At 32.8% G+C, this 21,601-nt stretch overlaps 1 protein-coding gene and 1 long non-coding RNA gene across 2 annotated transcripts; both read left to right on the plus strand.

The window, feature by feature from the left end:
- The first annotated feature begins 6,233 nt into the window (after window positions 1-6,233).
- Window positions 6,234-9,279, plus strand: LOC109159991. The gene is made up of 4 exons (XR_002050662.1): window positions 6,234-6,494; window positions 7,135-7,753; window positions 7,946-8,091; window positions 8,987-9,279. It is a non-coding gene; the product is annotated as an uncharacterized LOC109159991 (long non-coding RNA).
- A 5,271-nt stretch (window positions 9,280-14,550) lies between these two features.
- On the plus strand, window positions 14,551-18,951 carry LOC109159668 (ribose-phosphate pyrophosphokinase 4). The gene is made up of 7 exons (XM_019307741.1): window positions 14,551-15,074; window positions 15,775-16,090; window positions 16,221-16,316; window positions 17,079-17,147; window positions 17,437-17,565; window positions 18,168-18,267; window positions 18,501-18,951. The coding sequence occupies exons 1-7, from the start codon at window positions 14,710-14,712 to the stop codon at window positions 18,632-18,634; spliced, it is 1,209 nt and encodes a 402-aa protein (XP_019163286.1). The 5' UTR covers window positions 14,551-14,709; the 3' UTR covers window positions 18,635-18,951.
- Window positions 18,952-21,601: the final 2,650 nt, after the last annotated feature.

The following is a 21,601-nucleotide window of genomic DNA, read 5'->3' on the forward strand; positions in this document are numbered from 1 at the left end:
CATTAGTGTGACTCTATTGTGACATGATAAACCACCATTTATTACTTAAATCGTGGTAAAATGACATGTAATTAGCTTATAGTTCATTGATATTGTGTCAAACATTCCTTATAACTGTATTTTCCATCTTTACTACTATACACACAAAAATATAGAAACAATCGATACAAAATTATACTCCGTATTTTAAAAAATACCATTTTTTCAATCAATTATATAAAAAAATATAATGCATTTATATTCCTTGGATTAATTTGGGTTTAATTTTCATAAATGACAATTTTCCTTGGGTCAGCTCTCATGCCGACCTCTTTGAGCGAATATGGATTATTATTCAAGTGAACCCGTACCTTAATTAGACAGACGGAATAGACTTAAAACACATCATGATTTACACTAAAATATTAATAATGCACTTAACCCTCGATTGTATAGTGTATCCGATCCGCTTTTGATTTCTAAGTAGCCTACAAATTACTCATTATATTTGAGGGATCAAAAACATTTGTTTGGTGTCATCCTTAAACCGAAAGTAAAAATATCAATAATTGATAATTCCGTCTACTTTACCATATAACATATTATTTGTACGGGCTTTGAAACTTTTTTTTCACACATATTTATATAGCGAAATTATTCGTGATGTCTCCTTAAAATGGGAAGAATAGAAGTACTTTAGACAAATCAAGTGATTGAAAAGAATGAAAATATGTAATTCCTTTAAAAAAAATTTGATACACACACACCACACGTGCTTAGGTGAGACTTTTTTTTTTTTTTTTTTTCAAAAACGTTTAGGTGAGACTTGGTGTTTAAAAAAATGAAAATTCATCCTAACCATCAATCTAGTTAGAAAGATCAAAGACTTTGAAGTAACTCAAGTAAGGAAAATTTGCAATTGTATTTTGATGAATATCTTAAATTTTAAAGTAAGTCGCATATACTACAAAGTGTATATGATGAAACATAAATATAACAACATCAACCATTTTAGAAGTGTATCCGATGATTAAAAAAAAAGTATTGTTATAAATCTGCTACTGGCGCTCACTTTCGATTTTAAGAAGACAGCACCACCAAAGCTAGCCACTCATAAATAATAAAATCTACATTTATACTTCCTTTGATCTCTATTTTGATTGCTAAAACATGATTAGGAAAGGATAGTGGTTGTGTTTTGGGACTGCAAAAAAAAAAAAAAAAAAAAAAAAAAAAAGCGTCCTCAATTAAAGAAGCAATCTGTAAAAAAAATAGCACATCTTAAGGAAAACTACGCACCTTAAGAAGGAAAACCACATAGCTAAAGCTTTAGAACGACGCACCTTAAGAAGGAAAACAACGCACCTTAAGAAGAAAAACCACGCACCTAAAGCTTTAGGCATACTCACCTTAAGTTTCAACAACTGACGCACCTTAAGCACATAAACCACGCACCTAACGCTTTAGACCGACGCACTTATTAAGTTTCAACAACCGACACACCTTAAACACATAATACAAAAACCACACACCTTAAATTTGACCTAGATGTAAAAAGACCAAATTGTCATCGCATTTTTTTTAAATGTGTTCAATCTGGGTTGTTGATTTTGATTAGATCAAGGGCTGAGATTAAACCTCATCTCTTACCGGAAGCCTATTACCGCATTTGATCTCTATTATATATATATATATATATATATATATATATATATATATATATATATATATATAGACACACAAACACAAAGCCCCACACACCAAATCCAACTAAACAAATATTCTAATGGTTGTGGTTGGCAATGCAAGAGGGTGATAATAAATGAAAAGTGGTAGTGGGATTGTTAGAAATGGATTATTTTGTGAAAGGAAATTAATAAAATGAAAAAAGGGAAAATTTAGGAAGATGGAACCCGAGGAAAGCGTGAGAATGCGGTGTTTAAATTAAAGAAGAGGTTTGAGAAGTGAATGTGCCCGTGGCCTGACCGCGGGTAGAATAAAGTCGGAAATGATAATTATATTGGTACGTAAAGCTAAGGTTAAATACAAAGATTTGACAATGTTGACTTTAAGGAGATTCCTTGTTTGCCCACTTGTATTTTCATTCTCTTCTTTTTTTCTCTCTCCGCCCCTCAATTTTTGTTTGCTTTCTACTACTTTTTCTCTTTCTTATTTCAACTTTTCTATTTATAGGATTGTGTAATTTGTGTTCCATCTTACTTGATTAATGTTTGGAGAATGTTTGGTTTATCCGTTTAAATTAAAATCAAATACAGTATTTAGCAATTAAAATAATTTTTTGTACCAATAATTTATCCTTATAATTAAATAATATAATAATATTCACTTGTCTCATTTTAAATATCTTGTTTACTATGGAATATTTCATTTATTAGTCAAATTAATTCTTTCCTATTTGGGTTACTTAACCCGGCGGATTTCTGAATAATCTATCAAAAAATTCAGATTTGTAAAAAAAAATGTAATTCCAACACATGGTTAAACTATTACACATTTATCTACAAAAAAAAAAACTATTACACATTTACACTTTAACAAAATTACAATTTGGCATCTTCATCAATACATCATATATGAATTCTTCAAATTCAAATCAAAACACATAGTTAAACTGTTACACATTTACACCTTACAAAATTACAATTTGGCATCTAATACAATTATGCTAGTCTGCCAGAAGTTAGAACTAAAAAATTGATCATCAATAATCAATTCATCACCAGCCAGTTAGCACTCAGCACAAAATAATCCCAGCATCAAATATCCAATCCTAATATTCTATTCTTCTTCATCATAAAATATTAAAATTGAATAAGTTTAAAAGTTTATCAAAATGATTTACAATTGAACTCTAAGAGACAAAGTATAAAAAAGAATAAAGGGTGCTCAAAATGTTTTTTTTTTCCCTATATCAAGTTAGGATCGGGGGCAAATTGCTCAATGAGTTATGACATCAAGAGCACACTACATAGGCAACATATCAAAATCCAATTCTAGATTTTTCAGACAACACGGTGGAAGCATCATCATTGCGAAAATAGGGCAATAAGCTGTAAGCATAAAGAATAAGAGAGATAAGGTAAGCGATATACATTACCAGTCACCATTCAAAGATAAAGGGGTAGGAATTCATTACTGATACTTGAGCTCAATGGCAACAACATTTAAAATGTTGCCAAGCCATGAGCCACACTTTCTAGCCAAGGAATCAAGGATTGAGGGTTTGAACCTCTAAGGGATAGTGATACACATACACTAGTATAGACATACATTCATCAAATATCAAAATAAAAAAGTCAAATGCTTAAAATAACTGTAGTGAAATACTAAATCGAAATATAGAATAAAAAAGTATACATGTATTGGAGGCAATGAAGAACCAACTCCAATGCTGGATGTGCTGCACAACCCTGCAAAAAAAAATAAAAATAAAAAATTGTACGTTAGATTTTAAATTAAGGTAATAGTGTTATTAGCTATATTTTAAAAAGGTTATAGTATTTACCTTCTTTTTTTTTTTTTTGTCAGAACACGAGGTGTCTTGAGCAGACCCTAACTGTAGGAAGCACCTTTAAGCTCGTACCATGCTCAGACTAATCCTCGTTCGCACCTAGCCAACCCAATTAAGGGGCAAAGTGCTGGCCAGATTGGGTTTCCATACGAGAGCGGGTTCGAACTCCCGACCTCTCTTAAGGGAAAGAGTGCACGACCACTCACGCCAACCAAGCTGGTTAACCTCAGCCAATCCTGTGCTCACACAAGTGCCTCAACAATTTTAGGAGTTAGAGAACTCCTAAAAGAATCTAGTACCCTGCCATTGGTACTGAATGCTGATTCTGATGAAACTGTAGAGATGAGAACAACAAGTATATCCCTTGCCATTTTAGACAATACAGGGAACCTATCAGCATTAAGCTTCCACCATCTCGAAATCAAAAGAATCCTCCTCATCCACAATAACCTCAAACAAATAAACTTCCAACTCAGTTTTTCTTTTTCCTACCCAAATCCCCACTCTTCAATCTTTGCTTCTTAATATGAGATTTTAATAAAGACTGAGGTCTCCTAACGGAAACAAAATCAGATATTGAAATAGAGGGAGCATATCGATTGTTCATATTGTTAAACTAGAACAGGAAAATTGTCTACATAATCGACAAACAATTCCTTAAGGCCAGCCATAAGTTTCTCAAACAATGATTTACCATAGACATCACCATATAACTGATTAAACTGGATGTGTATGTATTATATTTTGTCCCTGGGGTCCAAGATATATGCATAGAATATCAGAGAATTCATCTTTTCTGGATTGCCCCAATATTTATCAAACTTTACCCTCATATTCATGCCCATAATCTTAACACTGTCAGATTCAGCTTCCACCATATTATTTAACAAGCATGACAGATCAGAAACCTCAGAGAAAAAGGTATTAGAAGTCATGTACAATGAATCAGATATCCTAACAGTCATTTCATAAAAAGATTTCAGAATTTTAACCAAAGAAGCAACATAATCCCAATTGTTAGCGTTTTTAAGTCTAAACCCCTGCATGTAATTGACCTAATTATTATGTCAAAGTTAGATATGTTTTGGTTTAGGTGTCTGACAGAGTTTGAAGAGAAGACCTGATCGATCAGACACTACGCCAGAGTATTTTGAAATCTATCCGTTGGACTTCACCGAATTGAATTAAGATGATCTGGCAAAGTAGTTACTTCAAGGGGTGTTTTTACAAGAAAGTTCTTTATCTGATATTCACTAAAAATGGTAAGACAATAATTTACTATATGGAATTCAATCCAAGATTACTGGTTTACCTGTTCTCAATCAGAGTTCAATATAAGGGAGATTATTTAAGGGTTTTCAACAACTCTATAGCGATCTATTCAGACTTGAATCACTGACTTACTCTCTCAACACTTTGAAAAAATATACTCTGATTCATTCTCTTCTCAAGTTCTATGAACTGAAGATCTACGAAGAAATACTTGAGAAGAAATCATTGGTGCTTAATTTGTAGACATAAAGGCCATGCAACTGTGGGAACAATGTAGAATGCGTCATTGAAGCGGACTGCAACAGAGCGAATCTCCAAGAAGGGATTCCTTGGACTTCTGATTGCACAAGATTTCCGTCTTCAACAATCCTTTATACCATTGTAGATTGGGTACTGACCGAGTGAGGATCACTTTGGGTGAGATTGTTCCATCTCTTACCTTTCTGTACAACTGGTGCTTGAGATAGTGGATTGGACGTACTGATGGTTGTCCCCCAAATGTAGATACATGTTGTATCGAATTGAGTAATCAATATATGTGTCATTTACTTCCTGCCACTTATTTTATGCTCTAAGTTCATTACTGTTGCATTATCGGTTAGAATCATCGGTTAGGTTTTGCATAATTTTAACAACGAACTGTTGTAGGTCAAAAAGTCTTGCAGTCAATAGTGACTCAGATCTCACCCCATTTTTTTTGCAGTCAATTCGACATTCCAAACGCGCGTTTATATATTTAGATAATAAAATTACGATATCTACAACTTTAATAAGAGCCAATATTGTTAGACCCTTAGCGGGTACTAAAAAAATGTCGGTACAACACATGCTCTGAAGAGTTGCACTTTATGCCTTTCTAATTATACAATGCCAACTTAAAATCCTAATATAACCTCATTCTTCTCAATTTTACCAAACTTTCGATGTTAAATTTAAGAGCAAATTACACTTTTGGTCCTGTGACTATTAGGGGTGTGTTAATTTGAGTACGTGACTTTTAAAACTAACAATTTAGTCCTTTAACTATCATTTTTTTAGCAGATTTGGTCCTCCAGGCCAAATTGCCGGTGGAATTTGGCCGGAAAGACGTTCGAATTTTTAAATCAAACGCTATTTTTTTTACAATTAAAAAGACCGAATTACCCCCACTAATATTTGATTTAAAAATTCGAATGTCTTTCCGGCCAAATTCCACCAGCAATTTGGCCAGGAGGACCAAATCTGCTAAAAAAATGATAGTTAAAGGACTAAATTGTTAGTTTTAAAAGTCACGTACCCAAATTAACACACCCCTAATAGTCACAGGACCAAAAGTGTAATTTGCTCTAAATTTAACGATTCTGTCAAATTAAGTCGCGCGGTGGCAAAACTGAAATTTACGTGAAATTCAATGGCAACAAGAGAAGCACAGCCAACCGCAAACAAAAATTAGGGAGAAGCACAGCCAACCGCAAACAAATTAGGGTAGCAGTTCGGAGAAGCACGACCGTCCGCACGAAGGAGAATCAAACATCAGCAAAGGGCAGTTAGGAGAAGCACAATCGACCGCCACTAAGGAGAATCCAGCGGAGAAGCACAGCACGGTCGTCCGCGACTAAGGCGAATCACACACTAGGGAAGAAACACAGCAAACAAATTAGTGCAGCAAAAGCATCCTAAGGAGAATCAAAACTAAAGCAAAAGGAAAGCTGATTTGGTCTCTTTGCGTCCGGTATGCAATTATGTACAATTATGCAGAGATTGAAGTACATCTATTTGAGAATTTTCCTTTTTTTTAGGGGGTGTGGGTGGTGTGTTGGATTTTTAATTTGGAACTGGAAAAGGAGGATTGGCTTGAGTGGTGGCTGGGTTGCTATTGAGTCTATATGTTGATTTGGAGCATTCTGAGTATGTTGAGTGGTGGCTGGGTGAGCTAATGGAATTAATTGAATGAAGAAGATGGTCCACCTAGCTTGGTGGACCAGCATACTCCATGATAGTTCTGGTTCCACGACTTGTCACAACATTGCCATCCACCTGCACTCTGATTCAACAGCATTTGCAGAAGATGACAGCTGATCCATGAAAGATGGGTAACAAGTTGCCTGTTAAAAACAAAGGCACATAAGTCCAAATTAAAAACCCTCCATCCAACTGCTCAAGTGATTATTTTCATGCTTATGGTTTAGATTTTATCACATTGCCCCCATCTTTGGGTTTGTCAAACTGCTCAAGTGCATTTCCTCACAGCTATGTTGTTGCTTGTCCATTCTGCTACTTGTTATGCCTGTGTTTCAGTGTTAGAAGTGATCAGTCTTACATGATCCCTACTGATTAGTATGTTACTCCTGGAATGTTTCATTGAATTGCAGGGAGAAGATGCCTGGTGCATCTACACTTAGAGACTGCAAGACTTTGGAAAGCATCAATAAAAAACAGGCTGAAAGCAAACAATTATATGCTGCAATATGTGCCTCCCCTGCAGTAGCTCTTGGATCGTGGGGACTGTTGAAGGGGCTTAAGGCAATAATTTCCACTCATTGAATGTGGGTGGTGTGTTGGATTTTTAATTTGGAACTGGAAAAGGAGGGGGTTTCTTGCAGTAACAGTCCAAAGCTTTGTTAAGTGGAGGATGTTGCGGCCATGGGGTGGATCTCAAAATGGGAAATGAAGCTTTATGTTGAAACCGACTGGGCAGTATTATACACTAGATGGATGGGAAATGCTTGTTCTATCTGTTGATTTGGAACAATCTGAGTATGTTGAATGGTGGCTGGGTGAGCTAATGGAATTAATTGAATGAAGAAGATGGTCCACCTAGCTTGGTGGACCATTGGAATAATTGATTTACATAATGGGATTGTTTGGTAGAGTTCTGGCATTGCTAATGGGATGAGCTACTGGAAAATTGTTGGCTTCGACTTTAATTTGCTTTGCTGCTCTGTCTTTAATTTGCTTTGCTTTCCAGTGTGGTGATGTAAATGCACCTTGGTGAGTGCAATATTAATAGTGATTTTGTCATTTTTGTGAATTTGTTCTTCAATCAGTAGTTATGTATTCTAACATGCTTTTTTTTATTTCTATTTTTTGTTAATGTAGAATATTTATTTATGTTATTGTAGAAAGATCAGAATTCAAAATTGTATTCGCATTTATGAGTTTGAATTTATTGTTTATAAACAGCTCTGCTATGGAGCCCAGCCATTCTGAAATCACTGAATCCAGTCGTGATGAGAGGAATAGAAAACATAGGGAGCGGTATGTTTGTAATGAGACTCGACAGGCAGAGATAAACATGAGACGCCGAAATGCTTCCTGTGAAACATATGGTACCTTCCTATTAAGGCTAGATTAATTTATTTTTAAGCATTGTTTTTTTTAGAGTTAATTTCTTAGTTATTTTTAAGGTGTCTTCGTTCATTGTTCTTATGTGGAATCTCTTCAGCTTACCGTCGTGTGGAACTCCTTATATTTATTTATTAGATTATTAGAAGTTTTTCCATTAATTCATTGATTCTGCTTTTTAAGTTTCTAGCTTTAATTTTGATAACTTAGAAGGTTTTAGTGGAGCTATTAGAGAAATTTTCTTATGAATTTCAGCTTTCTGACTAGTTTTATTTATGGTGTTTCCCAGCTTTAATTTATTAGTTTGTGTGCGGTTCATAGTTTATGTGGCCCAATGTTCAAACTATGTAGTATATACCTGTCTAGCTAAAGCAGTAGCAACCAAATTTGATGATTCTTATGAATGCTTCTGCAGGTAGTGATGAGCATAAGTCTTTAACAGGATTGCTTGATTTGTCTAACGCTAATTTTTGTGCATTTCTTTTAGTTCTGGATCATTTCCTAATAGTTTGAGAATATTTTGTTGGCCAAGTTACTATGTCCTTAATGTTGTTTACTCATGATTCCTTTTTGGAGATTATGGGTTCAGGTCATATTGTGATGAATTTCTTAAGATTTTTTAATTATGCTTAGGAAAAGATAGTCTTTTATATGCTTACTCATGATGAGAAAGTAATAATGCTTAGGCAATTATTATTATTATTATTATTATTATTATTATTATTATTATTATTATTATATAAAATTGTCTTATCTAAATTCAGAATAAGTTAATTCTGCACTTCATCAGCCAAAATGATTGTTATTAACCTCTAAACATTATTATGACCAGTGATTGTGATATCTGCAATTAATTCTCACCTCTTTTTTCTCTTCTAGGTAACCAAGATCAGATCACCACCAATTTTATCAAATCTATGCTGTCCGACAATAATTGACTCAACAATTCTTGAATCGGATTCTTCACAGCAGCATTGGTAACTTATATAAGTATATAAGAAAGTGCATGAGGTTTAGTTTTTGTATGTATATGTTGCCTTTAAATAAAACACCAAAGGGTTTACTATATGGACAATTTCATACATCGTATCTCAGAAATAGTAGTTTAGAAGGAGATACATATATTTTTCGAGTAAGATATTTGTGGCTATATGGAGTAGCTTACTATTTAATTCTTATTGAATATCCTTACAGTAACAATATATGATTATATGTGCCTAATTTCCGTGAAAATCACCATTCCAATGGGAAAAACAAAAAAAAAAAAAGTGAAATCAAATAAAAAATCAACAGTTGGAATTTGGTCAATATTAGTCCGTCTTTATTGTGTAAAATTCCAGAACTGTTCCAGTATTTCTACAATTTAATCACCACATCCGCACTGCCCTACTATGCCTTGAACGGTAAAATGTATACTATTACAGGTTTTAACATTTTTATCTCTCATTATTATATGAATATGTTTAACAATTATGAAACACTAATTTAAAAATACACATTGAGCATGGGTCTAATCACGCAACGCGCGTCTTTAATTTGAACAGTAATGAAGAATTGAGATGCTTTTTTTTTTTTTTTGGAAATAAGAAACTTTATTATCAAAGAATGATGATCCAAATGGAAATTTGCAGCTGGGGTTTTGGGGTTGAGGGCTAAAAGTGTAATTTGAGATGGGTAATAAGCTTCCTGGTACTTGGGTTTAACAGGTTAATTAAGGAAGAGATTTGGTGTCGACCGAGCTTTGAGTGAGATTTAAGGTACTGGAAAAGATCGGTATTTTTTAATTTCTTTGTTTAATCATAATTTTCTTACTTAATATTCTATATTTTACATAATTATTTCGTAATAAAATTAATCAATACACAAATAGGAATTTATTTCCATATTACGATACTTTCTTATTTACTAATGCCATCTTCGCTATATCAAATAGATATACTTGTCATGTCATTATTACCATCTTTATACAATTGTAATTTATAATTAGAATATAGAATACAAATCTTAATAGATTTCTAATTTTGAAGTAGAATATTGATGTCTTAATTAATAGGATTCTATAATACAAATCTTTATAGATTCTTAACTGTACATCTATCTAGAAAAACACTATATTAACCCCTATTCACTGGTATTCAACAAACACAATTACTCTTTTCATGATAGATAGTTAGTTTTAGTTAGTGGTTTCTTTATTTTTTATTTTAGTTATAAGCTATTATATGAATACTTTAACCAATTAAAGAACACTATTTTATAAATACACATTGGGCATTTATAATTATTATATGAATACTTTAACCAATTAAAGAACACTATTTTATAAATACACATTGGGCATTTATAATCGCGCAAAGCGCGTGTACTAACTAGTTAGTTTTATAGATTTTAATTTTGGTAGGACCTTATTTATTTACCCGAACAGGACCACAAAAATCTAAAAACCGACCCTGATAATAATTACGTATAATACATACTCCGATCCACAATTAATCATTAGATCATAACAAAAGTGTTTACATCAAACTTTATACTTATCACATTTATTAATCAATTCCATCTTAAACTATTGCAAATTTGATAATAAGACACAAATTCAAGCCAAACCATTTTATTGAATTGCATATATAAATATTATTAAAGATAAAAGCCTTGAATTGAAATATCATACCCCTTACACAGCAAAATATATGTTTTGAGGGGGGCATCGGCCATACAAATAACCCGTACAATTAATCAATCTCGTGGTGTCTGCATTAAAACAAATCCGTACCTCTGTGAGGTAGAAGGTATTAGAGATTGTTGTACACTGAAATCTCCCGGCAACATTTAAGGCCGCTTTAATTGCATTTTCATAGAGGGACATTGGACCACTGACTTCGGGTATAACGTGTCTTATTTGTAATGCAAGAAGGATATTATTCATATTAAATAATTGTAATCAGGCCCGGATTTTGGGCTGTGCAAGCTGGGCTACCGCACAAGGCCCTAAATTTTAGAGGGGCCCAAATTTTAGAAGGTCAATATTTTATTTTTACCTAGTTAGTTTAGAAATAAAAATTAAAATTTTTTAATTAAATTTAAAAGGCTTTATAAAGAAATGGTAGGAACATGTATTTATTGTATTTTAACTTTGAGGTCTAAGGTTCAAAACTTGTGCACATTATTATTATTCCATAATATGTCTATTTTTACCCGTGCGTTGCACGGAAAAGATTTGTTATAATCTTTAAATTATAACAATGAATATTATATAGTGCAATTGATGAAATGAGTTGTATCGATTATGTTTTTTTATGTTATCTTTGCTTGAATTCGAGCAAATAATTGCCCAACTATCCGTGCAGTGTGCGTGCGATGCACGGATAATTTTTTTTTTTTTTGGTTATATATCTAGATAATAAAATTACGGTATTAGTTTTATAGATTTTAATTTTGGTAGGGCCTTATTTATTTACCCGAACAGGGCCACAAAAATCTAAATACCGGCCCTGATCCCAACGGTCTCAAATTAAAATATTAATTTGTAGTGAATCGATTAGGAGTTGTACGTCAAGTACTAACGTTGTTTACCAATAAATTTTTAATAATTTGTAATTTTTTAAATTGTTGCATTCTTAATATATTTTGATATTTAATATAATTTGTGTATTCATTTATATACGAAAACATGCAATTTGAATTATAATTCAATTATAATTTATTTATTTAAAATCAACGTATGTCTTACATAAAGTATTTAAAAATTAATCTTGAATTTCATGGTTAAATTAATAAGTTTTACAACATAATAACAACAATATTTATAATTTTTAGTCTAGGCATCGCACGAGTATTATACTAGTATTTTTAATAGATTCATAAAAAAAAATATTGCGGTTATTTGGTAAATAGATGTTAGCTTATAGTTGTTAGCTGATTAGATAGTATGTTTAATTAGTTGATAGCATTAGCTTATGGTAGAAAAGTGTTTGGTAAATTAGCTATTAGTTGTTAACTGATTACATACAAAATTACTTTATAAAAGAGTCAAACAGCTAATAGTGGTTAAATAAGCCAAAATTAACTGATAAAAACTAACTAATTTACCGAACAATACCATTATATTTTAACTAAATCTAAAAACATAATAAATGTGAATGAATGTTATACCATTCATTTATGTCTGTTTTTTCCGTTAAGTTTTTTATTTTATTTTATTTTATTTTTTTATGCTATAAAAGTTGTACTTTACAATATTTTGGACAAATATAACCCTACCGTTATAACTTTCATTATTTTTTCCACTATTATTACCATGCACATGCATCCACCTTATATTTTCTTATATTCTTCAATAATAATAATATATAAACATTATATATCTCTATCTCTCTATCTCTATCTCTATCTCTCTATCTCTATCTCTATCTCTATCTATATTAAAGCAAAATGATTAAGGAAAAATCTCTATCTCTCCTCTATCTCTATCTCTATATATATTAAAGCAAAATGATTAGGGAAAATTTTTCCCTAATCATAATCATCATAAATATAATTAAATAAAGATGAAAAGAAAATCATAGTGAATAATAAGCAAAAAGGTTTTAGTCGATGGGAGAGTAATTCACAAAATTAATTTGAGTAATAATTGTTGATCCATAATTGAGAATTAACATTGCAATAATTATGTTATGTTTCTAACATTAATTGATTGGATATAAATTTAAACTTCAGAATCAATATTTACATGAACATCTACACCTACTTCAACATTATAAATAAACCAGCATCCACAAGACTAAAACCAATACTACAATTATGTTTTGGTCGTGGCTGGAATTGGGAGGATGGTTGTGGCTAGAATAGGGAGAAGAATACTTCTGGGAGTTTAAATCTCTTATAGAGCTTTATACCGTGCGATCTGGGGAAGATGAATTAAGAAATGTGCAATAGACATGAAGAAAAAGCTGAGGATAAAAATCATACCTTGCTTCTGAACATGGGGCTTCGATTCTTGGAGCTGTTCTTTCTTGGAAGCAGAGGTAAATGTTAGCCGTAGCTCATGAACGCGAAGAAGAAGAAACAACTTACGTAAAAAGACTATTTTGGCCTCATGAATAAAAAATTTAAAAAGGTTCAAGTTTTTTTGGCTAATTTCTACCGGTGATTTGGCCGGAAGGACCAAATCTGCTAAAAAAAGAATAGTTAAAGGACTAAATTGTTAGTTTTAAAAGTCATGGAGCAAAATTAACACACCCTCTATAGTCATAGGACCAAAAGTGTAATTTGCTTATTTGTTAAATTAATAATAGTCCGTGCATCGCACGAGACATTTACTAGTTGGAGTTAAGATATAAATATCAAATTTATTAAAAAGTTTTACATTATTATTATTATTATTATTAACAATAATTTAAATATCTAAAATATAAATAAATTTAAAATTTTAATATAAAATATTAATATTGGGCACCTATTTTTTGCACATCGCACATAAAAATACTAGTTATTATATTATACATCTCACTTGAGATTGTCTCATATAATACCTCCTCTTGTGAAATTTTACCTAACAAAATCGTGGTTGATTAAGGCTCTGTTTCACTGAGCTTATTTATGAGCTTATAGCATATCTCTGTTTGGTAATGTTCCCAAAATAAGCTCTTAGCTTAAAATAAGAACTTATTTTAGAACGCTACCTTAGTTTGCGTTTCAAAATAAGCTCTTAGCTTCCTAACTTTTTTTTTTCTTATTTTTATCCTTATTATTTTAAAGAAATGACATAATTTACCATTCCCAATTAAAAACCCTTTTCTCTTCTCTCCAACTTTCACACCAAATATTATTATTATTATGTCTGCATGGGTAGTTCAACTGGTCATAGAAGTGAAACTTTGGAAGAATGACCAGGGATCGAGTCTCACCAGTGGCAGCGTGGGAGCAACCTCTCAAAGTGAGGAGGGCTTCTTGTGCGCAGTGAGCACCGGTCTAGCCTCTATGGTTCATGTTCAGTTGAGTCACCATAATGCTCTGTCGGGCCGGGCGTTAGAGTTTCAGCCTTCTTTTGGAAGAATATTATTATTAGGAGATTTGTAATAATATTGCTACTTCATTATGAGATGCTAAATCATGATTATGCTAATAATTTTATTTTAAAATGTTAATTTTTTTAAATACAAAATGTTAAATTTTAATATGTAAATAAAGTAATTTAAATTTTATGAAGATATCATTTTTAATCTTTTTACATTTATCAGTTTAATTTTACCAAATATTTTTAATCATAACAACTAATTTAACAACTCTTCAATTTTCAATTCTGAACTTATAACTCATATTTTTAATCATAACAATTAGTAACAACTCTTCAGTTTTCAGTTGTGACCTCCCTTTCAGCTTTCATGACACGAGCAAAATTGTTATATGTCTAAATCCGTAGAATACCTACTCTTTGTAAAATTCTTCTCCCAATAAAATCGTGGTTGATTAAATTGTGACACGAGCAAAATCGTTATCTGTCTAAATCCGTAACGCACGCTGCTCTCGACAGCGCATTAGCTCCACCGTATTTCTCGCGCCGCCGCCTACAGAGACGTCGCAAACTCGACGTCTTCCCAATCATGTCACTCAAAACGCCCTCACCGGCCCTCCCATCACCCCGCACACGAACCCGTGACAGAACCGGATTTTCCAATTCTGTCCTCTTCCGATCCGCCAAGTCTCCGATTCGCTGCGACTTCAGTAGCTCCGAGCAGCAGCAGAGTCGGAAGTGGACCGTTGATTGCGTGTCCGGCAGCGACCCCATTCACATTATCCTCAAACCGCCTCCAGCCACTTCGTTCCCAATGGCTTCGACCGCCAAGTTGGAATCGGCTCTGAAGAGCTCCAAGAAGGTATGCCTCTTCTACTGTGCGGAAATGAAGGATCTCGCGGAGCGAATCGCGGCTCAATCTGATGCCATTGAGCTTCGTAGCATCACTTGGAGGTATCCATAATCCATTTACTCAAATTCAGTGTTTGGTTGACCTGATTATTAAGGAATATGCGTGACGATTAAACCTTTGACAATTAGGATGCCCTTCCTTTTGTAAATTCTATAGAATTTTGTGTTTTTTTGTGACACAGAAATTGATAAAATGTACTAGAGCTTCAAGAACACTGGAACTATGTTATCTATATCTATATTAATGCCTTTTGTCGTATGTTTCTATTGGATCGTTAAAATACGTTTTAACTTTCCGGCGGGGTTACTTTATTTGGTTGTTTGTCTTGGATTAATATTTCTAGAAAAGGTTTGAAACTCGGCAGCTGCAGTAGCCTGGAGATTATGCCATAGGTAGATCCCTTGTGTGCGCCAATATATTTGACCCTGCAACTGAGCTATTGTGGTTTACATTTTCCCAAATGTTCTATTGGGCTGGGGTGTGGGGCTCTTGGGGTTGAGTACTTGGCTTCAACCTTTTGGGGGAGGAAAAGGTTATTTTTTACTTAAGCTTACATATTAGAGATTTATTGGCCATTATATGCATAAAGAAATCTAAGGCAATGTGGGGTGTCATAGATGATTATAGGTGGCAACATTTCATGGATGGTACTGTTTTGATCTCCAGTGTGTTTGTTATCGACTTTTATGATTTTACTAATCTGATCTTTGTTTGAATTGGGTTTGATACTTTCTAATTCAGGACATTTGAAGATGGATTTCCCAACTTATTCATATCTAACGCTCCTGGTATTCGAGGACAGCATGTAGCATTTCTTGCTTCATTTAGCTCTCCAGGAGTCATATTTGAGCAATTATCTGTTATATATGCATTGCCAAAGCTCTTTGTCTCCTCATTCACCCTTGTCCTTCCATTTTTCCCAACGGGTACATCTGAACGTATGGAGGATGAAGGCGATGTTGCTACAGCTTTTACTCTTGCTAGGATCTTGTCTAATATTCCAATTTCTAGAGGGGGGCCAACTAGTTTAGTAACTTTTGACATACATGCCTTGCAGGTGGGTGCTGAATTCTGGTTGTGCAAATGAACTAGTGATCTTGATGCGTTTTGTTTATTCCATATGATCTTTAATTCTTTATCTTCTTGAGCTGATCTCTGATGTTCCCATTCATCTTGTAACATCTCAGGAAAGGTTCTACTTTGGTGACAATATATTACCGTGCTTTGAAAGTGGAATTCCTTTACTCTTAAACAGGCTTCAACAGCTCCCTGATTCTGACAATGTGAGATTTATTTTATTTTATTATCTTTTTCTCTGTTGGATAAGTTAAAACCTAAGTTGACTCTAGGATCCATTTAGTATTTAATTTCTGTGAATAGTTTCAAACTTAAAAACATTAAGGGTTTACTAATATATTCATATATAAACTTGTAATAGTTTGCTAATGCTTTACAAGTAAATTCTTCTATAAATGTAACCTAAACATAAATGTAGCCTAAACATAGATGTAGCTCCTGAACCTTTACAGCTAAGGGGAAGAACAAGATATTATAAGAAGTAGCCTTGCGATTTGAATGATTCAAACGTCGGCTTGGCTGGTAGTTTATCCCTTATAGATAATCCCGGAACAGTGGAACTGTAGACCATTACAAATTTGATATGCATGGAATTCTCAAAATTTGTCTTCAATGAGAACTCCTCTCCTACACAATCAGTCTTGGTAGCTTTTGTGCTAGCTGATTGGTGCATTTAAGTGTATGTCTGCAGTTGGGTTACTAAGGAGCTCAAGAAGTTGTAGCTCTGATACAGTTCTTCTCAATGTAATTTTCTCCATGCTCGTTACAAAGAAATTTGGATTCTCATTGACCTATACCTGATGGTCTCTCTCTCTTTCTTTTTCAATAATTGGAAATGGTCTAATTTTCATTTCTGAACTGTAAACTAGGTATCATATTGGACTCTGCTTGGTTCAAAACGTTAAATGATGAATGCTTAAATTGGTTCCTGTTCTGATAATTGCTTTTCCCTTTCCTTCCTGCTGTAGATATCTATAGCATTTCCTGATGATGGTGCATGGAAACGCTTTCATAAGCAGCTGCAGCATTTCCCCACGGTACTCTCAAATCTGATGTGAATGCTCCATAGTTCTCAAACACAATGACAACAAGAGTTCTAGGCTTCTCTCTCTTGTTATGCTTTATGCATCATTATCGCATTTGTTTGTGCGTTAGTTGTATATATCCAATGCTTCTTTCTCTGCATTCCTGTTCATTCATACTATTTTACATAACTGTTCAATTATATGCTTTTGATACAAGTGATTTTCCAACTATGGATATACAAACATCATTAATTCATTATACATTGACTGATTGATATGGTGGGTATTGGTTAACTGTCAGATTGTTTGTGCCAAAGTGAGGGAAGGTGAACAGAGAATTGTTCGTCTGAAGGAGGGAGAACCTAAGGGACGTCATGTTGTGATAGTGGATGATCTTGTGCAATCTGGTGGCACCTTAAAAGAATGTCAGGTGAGAAGCTAGATGGTATGTTATTCATCAATTTTGCTATGTGGTATTTGCTAATGCTAAGCAAATGAACATTTGTTCAACCTGTTTGTTTTTCCAAAGTCCAGTGCTTGTCAAATCAGTCTATTTATTCTGTCTCTCCAACACCAAAATGTTACATGTAACACGTATTTTAGTCAGTGGAATGGTCATGGTCTAGTCATGAGTCCAACTGGGTAGTAGCTATTTCAAGAAAGAAACATACAAGGGTAAGAAAATGCACCCCAATGTTTTGGGTTCATAGATTCACGCTCAGTCGAATCATGAATATTTACTTTATATGCTATATAGAGCATAAAATTAGAGGGAATACCAAGACCTGGTGGTGGTGCAGATTCACTTTTTTCTTCTTGTAACATTCTTGATAAGTATTGAAATGCATATGACATTTTTTCTAGAATATAAATACATGAATAAGCATTAGTCCTATAGCTTTAGACTGTGTATAAAATAAAACAGTCCTGCAGACCCACAGTGGAAATACTTTACCTCCCAATTAGACTGCCATGTTTCTTCTCCTTTTTCTCATTTAACATGTCATATTTACCCGTCCTGGGAGTATACAGAAAGTGTTGGCCAAACATGGAGCAGAAAAGATAAGTGCCTATGTGACCCATGGAATTTTTCCAAACAAGTCATGGCAGCGTTTTGAACATGACAAAGGAGGTATGAATTTTTTTTTATTATTTTTTTTGCTAAATTCTATATCTATAAGACTAACTACTCGTGTTTCTTCAAGTATATACCTTAGCCATTCAACATCCTTTTGCATTATGATTCCTCATTCTTTTTCCTTCTCTCATATTGGATGTTGGAACCACTTAAAGTTGCAATACATGCCCTTTTCAATTTGTTATGTGATTTGGTCTTCCTTTCTCCCTTCCATTAAAAATTTTCAGGTAATCCTGGGAATGGGATGGCATACTTTTGGATAACAGACTCGTGCCCATCGACAGTAAGGGCGGTTAAGGGTAAACAACCATTCGAAGTTCTTAGCCTCGCAGCTTCTATAGCTGCTGACCTTCAGATTTAGTTCTTGCACCAAAGCATATTTGGGCAATTCTTTTCATTCTTTGCAACTGCTCAACCCTTGGGAAGATTCAATGTTACTGAGAAGAAAATATGAGTGGATAGAATGCCTCAGCTAGTTGAAGGATAATTGTTTTTTTTTTTTTTTTTTTTTTTTTTTTTTGGTTAGTTGCAGGTTTTTGATAGAATTCAGACTTCTTTCAATTCTTGAGTGGTAGATATTTGACTCAAATTTTCATTGTAAGAAGTGTACATCTTTGATCAGCTTGTGAACAGAAGGAATAATGTATAGTCTAAAGCAACCATCCATACTCAGCTTCACCCAACCTTTAGAGGAGTTATTCCATGAAAGATTTACACACTTCATAGTTAACCACACCAAAGTGGGCATCTTTACCAAAAGATACTTCCACTTCTCGTGCGTAGCTTTTGATCCAGTTGATCCTGGAAGCTCATCTATTTGTTGCACAATTGGCTCACATCTACATAAAACATAATATAGTGGTTGGTTTCCTCACGAATATCTGTTTTGATACATTGAATGTTTATTTTTTTAAAGTTACATTATTTTGTGTATTGAGATTCATTATTTAGTACAATATGTACTAAATAATGAACCTTCAATGCACAAATAATGTACCTTTAGTAAAAATTTATTTATGATCCACAATATAATTTGCTAATTGAGAAGGTAAATTTTTATGTGGACTATGATCCACACAGTGTTATGTGGACCATAAAAAAAATAAATTTTAATATACTAAAAGTATATTATTTGTGTATTGGATGTACATTACACAAAATAATGTATTTTCAATATTCAAATATTGTACTTTTTCTAAATACAATGTATATTTTTAATATACTAAAAGTACATTATTTGTGTATTGAATGTACATTAGTTGTTAATGTAGTATACAAAATAATGTACTTTCACTACTCAAATAATATACTTTATGTATATGGAAATAATGTACTTTTTATTTGTTGTCTACACAGCTATGTGGCAATCATTATTGGTGGATTTGTGTGGACCACGATCTAAAAACACATAAAGTATATTATTTTAACCCATAAAAATATTATTTTAATACATAAAGTACATTATTCTAACTCATAAAATATATTATTTTACTCCAGAAATTTTATTATTCTAACACATAAAGTACATTTTACATTATTCTAACTCATAAAATACATTATTCTAACACATAAAATACATTATTCTTACACATAAAATACATTATCTTACCCCAGAAATTTTATTATTCTCACTCATATAAAGTACATTATTCTAACTCATAAAATACATTATCTTATCCCATAATGTTCATTATTCTAATATGCGCGCGGAGCAAAGAATTTTTGTTAAACATCAAAATGACGTCGTTTTAGACCGTGATTCACAAGATAATTTGCCATGGACTATAGTCCATGCAATAACAAGGCAAATTATTCTTTGAACCTGAGTAAAAATACACAATTTATATACTGAATGTTCACAATTTACATGCTGAATATTCACAATTTTTATATACTAAATATTCACAATTTACATATTGAATGTTCATAATTTTATATACTGAATGTTCGCAATATAAATTGTGAACATTCAATATAGAAATATGCCAATAACGACTCAATTGAGAAGGCAAATTATGCTGTGTTTTGCATCAAAACGCGCGTCCTACTTAAAAAAAAATCAGTTTCGATTCCCAGCAACAACATTATGTTGTTCATTTTTTAGTTCATTCATTCTGAATTTTTAGTTATGAAATTATGGATGTGTAGGTATGCAATTCTGGATTTATAGTTATGAAATTATGGATGTGTAGGTATGCAATTCTGGATTTATAGTTATGAAATTATGGATGTGTAATTATGCACGGTGTAGTTATGCAATTCTAGATTTTATAGTTATGAAGTTATGGATGTATAGTTATGCAATTATGGATGTGTAATTATGCAATTCTGGATTTATAGTTATGAAATTATGGATGTGTAGTTATGTAATTCTGGATGTATACTTATGAAATTATGGATGTGTAGTTATGCAATTCTGATTTTTTTTTTTTTTTTTTTTTTTTAAGTTAGACGTCAAAACGACGTCGTTTTTCCATCCGTATGCACCATGCATGGTGCATACGGATACACAGCATAACGATTAAATTGAGAAGATATAGGCCTTAATTCGGGTTCTACACTAAATACTCACGCAAATTATGTTGTGGACTCGTGTCCACAATGCATCATGGACACGAGTCCAAAACGATGTCGTTTTCAGGAAAAACGCGGCATTTCAGTTAAACAAAATTGATTTTGAATGTACAGTTATGGAATTATGAATGTACAGTTATGGAGCTATGAATGTACAATTATGAAATTATGAATGTAAGTTATGAAATTATGAATACAGAGCTCTAACATTATGAACTTACAATTATGAACATATAGTAATAAAATTATGAATATAGAGATCTAAAATTGTGAACATAGAGCTTCGAAAATTATGAATGTACAGTTAGGGAATTATGAATGTACAATTATAGAATTATGAATGTACAGTTATGGAATTATGAATGTACAATTATGAAATTATGAACACAGAGCTCCGACATTATGAACTTACAATATGAACATACAGTGATAAAATTATGAACATAGAGCTCTAAAATTGTGAACATAGAGCTTCGAAAATTATGAATGTACAGTTATAGAATTATAAATGTACAGTTATGAAATTATGAATGTACAATTATGGAATTATGAACACAGAGCTCTGACATTATGAATATATAGTGATAAAATTATGACATATACTCATATAACGAAACGGTCTGAAATTTTACAAAAAAAAAAAAAATTGGAAGATAACGGTGCCACTAACGGCACCGTTACCGTGTCCACATTGCATGCTGGATACAGGTCCATATCATTACGATTGAAATACACATTATTGGGCTAAGTTCCA

This window comes from Ipomoea nil, unplaced genomic scaffold (genome assembly GCF_001879475.1).
Source record: "Ipomoea nil cultivar Tokyo-kokei standard unplaced genomic scaffold, Asagao_1.1 scaffold2845, whole genome shotgun sequence".
NCBI classification, from domain to species: Eukaryota; Viridiplantae; Streptophyta; class Magnoliopsida; order Solanales; family Convolvulaceae; genus Ipomoea; species Ipomoea nil.

Bases quoted from the DNA above. Each gene is read 5' to 3' on its own strand.
- LOC109159668 (XM_019307741.1), top strand. From the start codon at position 14,710: ATGTCACTCAAAACGCCCTCACCGGCCCTCCCATCACCCCGCACACGA. The intron at 16,317-17,078 runs GTGAGATTTATT...TTCCTGCTGTAG, and splicing joins AGCTCCCTGATTCTGACAAT to ATATCTATAGCATTTCCTGA. The intron at 17,566-18,167 runs GTGAGAAGCTAG...GGGAGTATACAG, and splicing joins GCACCTTAAAAGAATGTCAG to AAAGTGTTGGCCAAACATGG.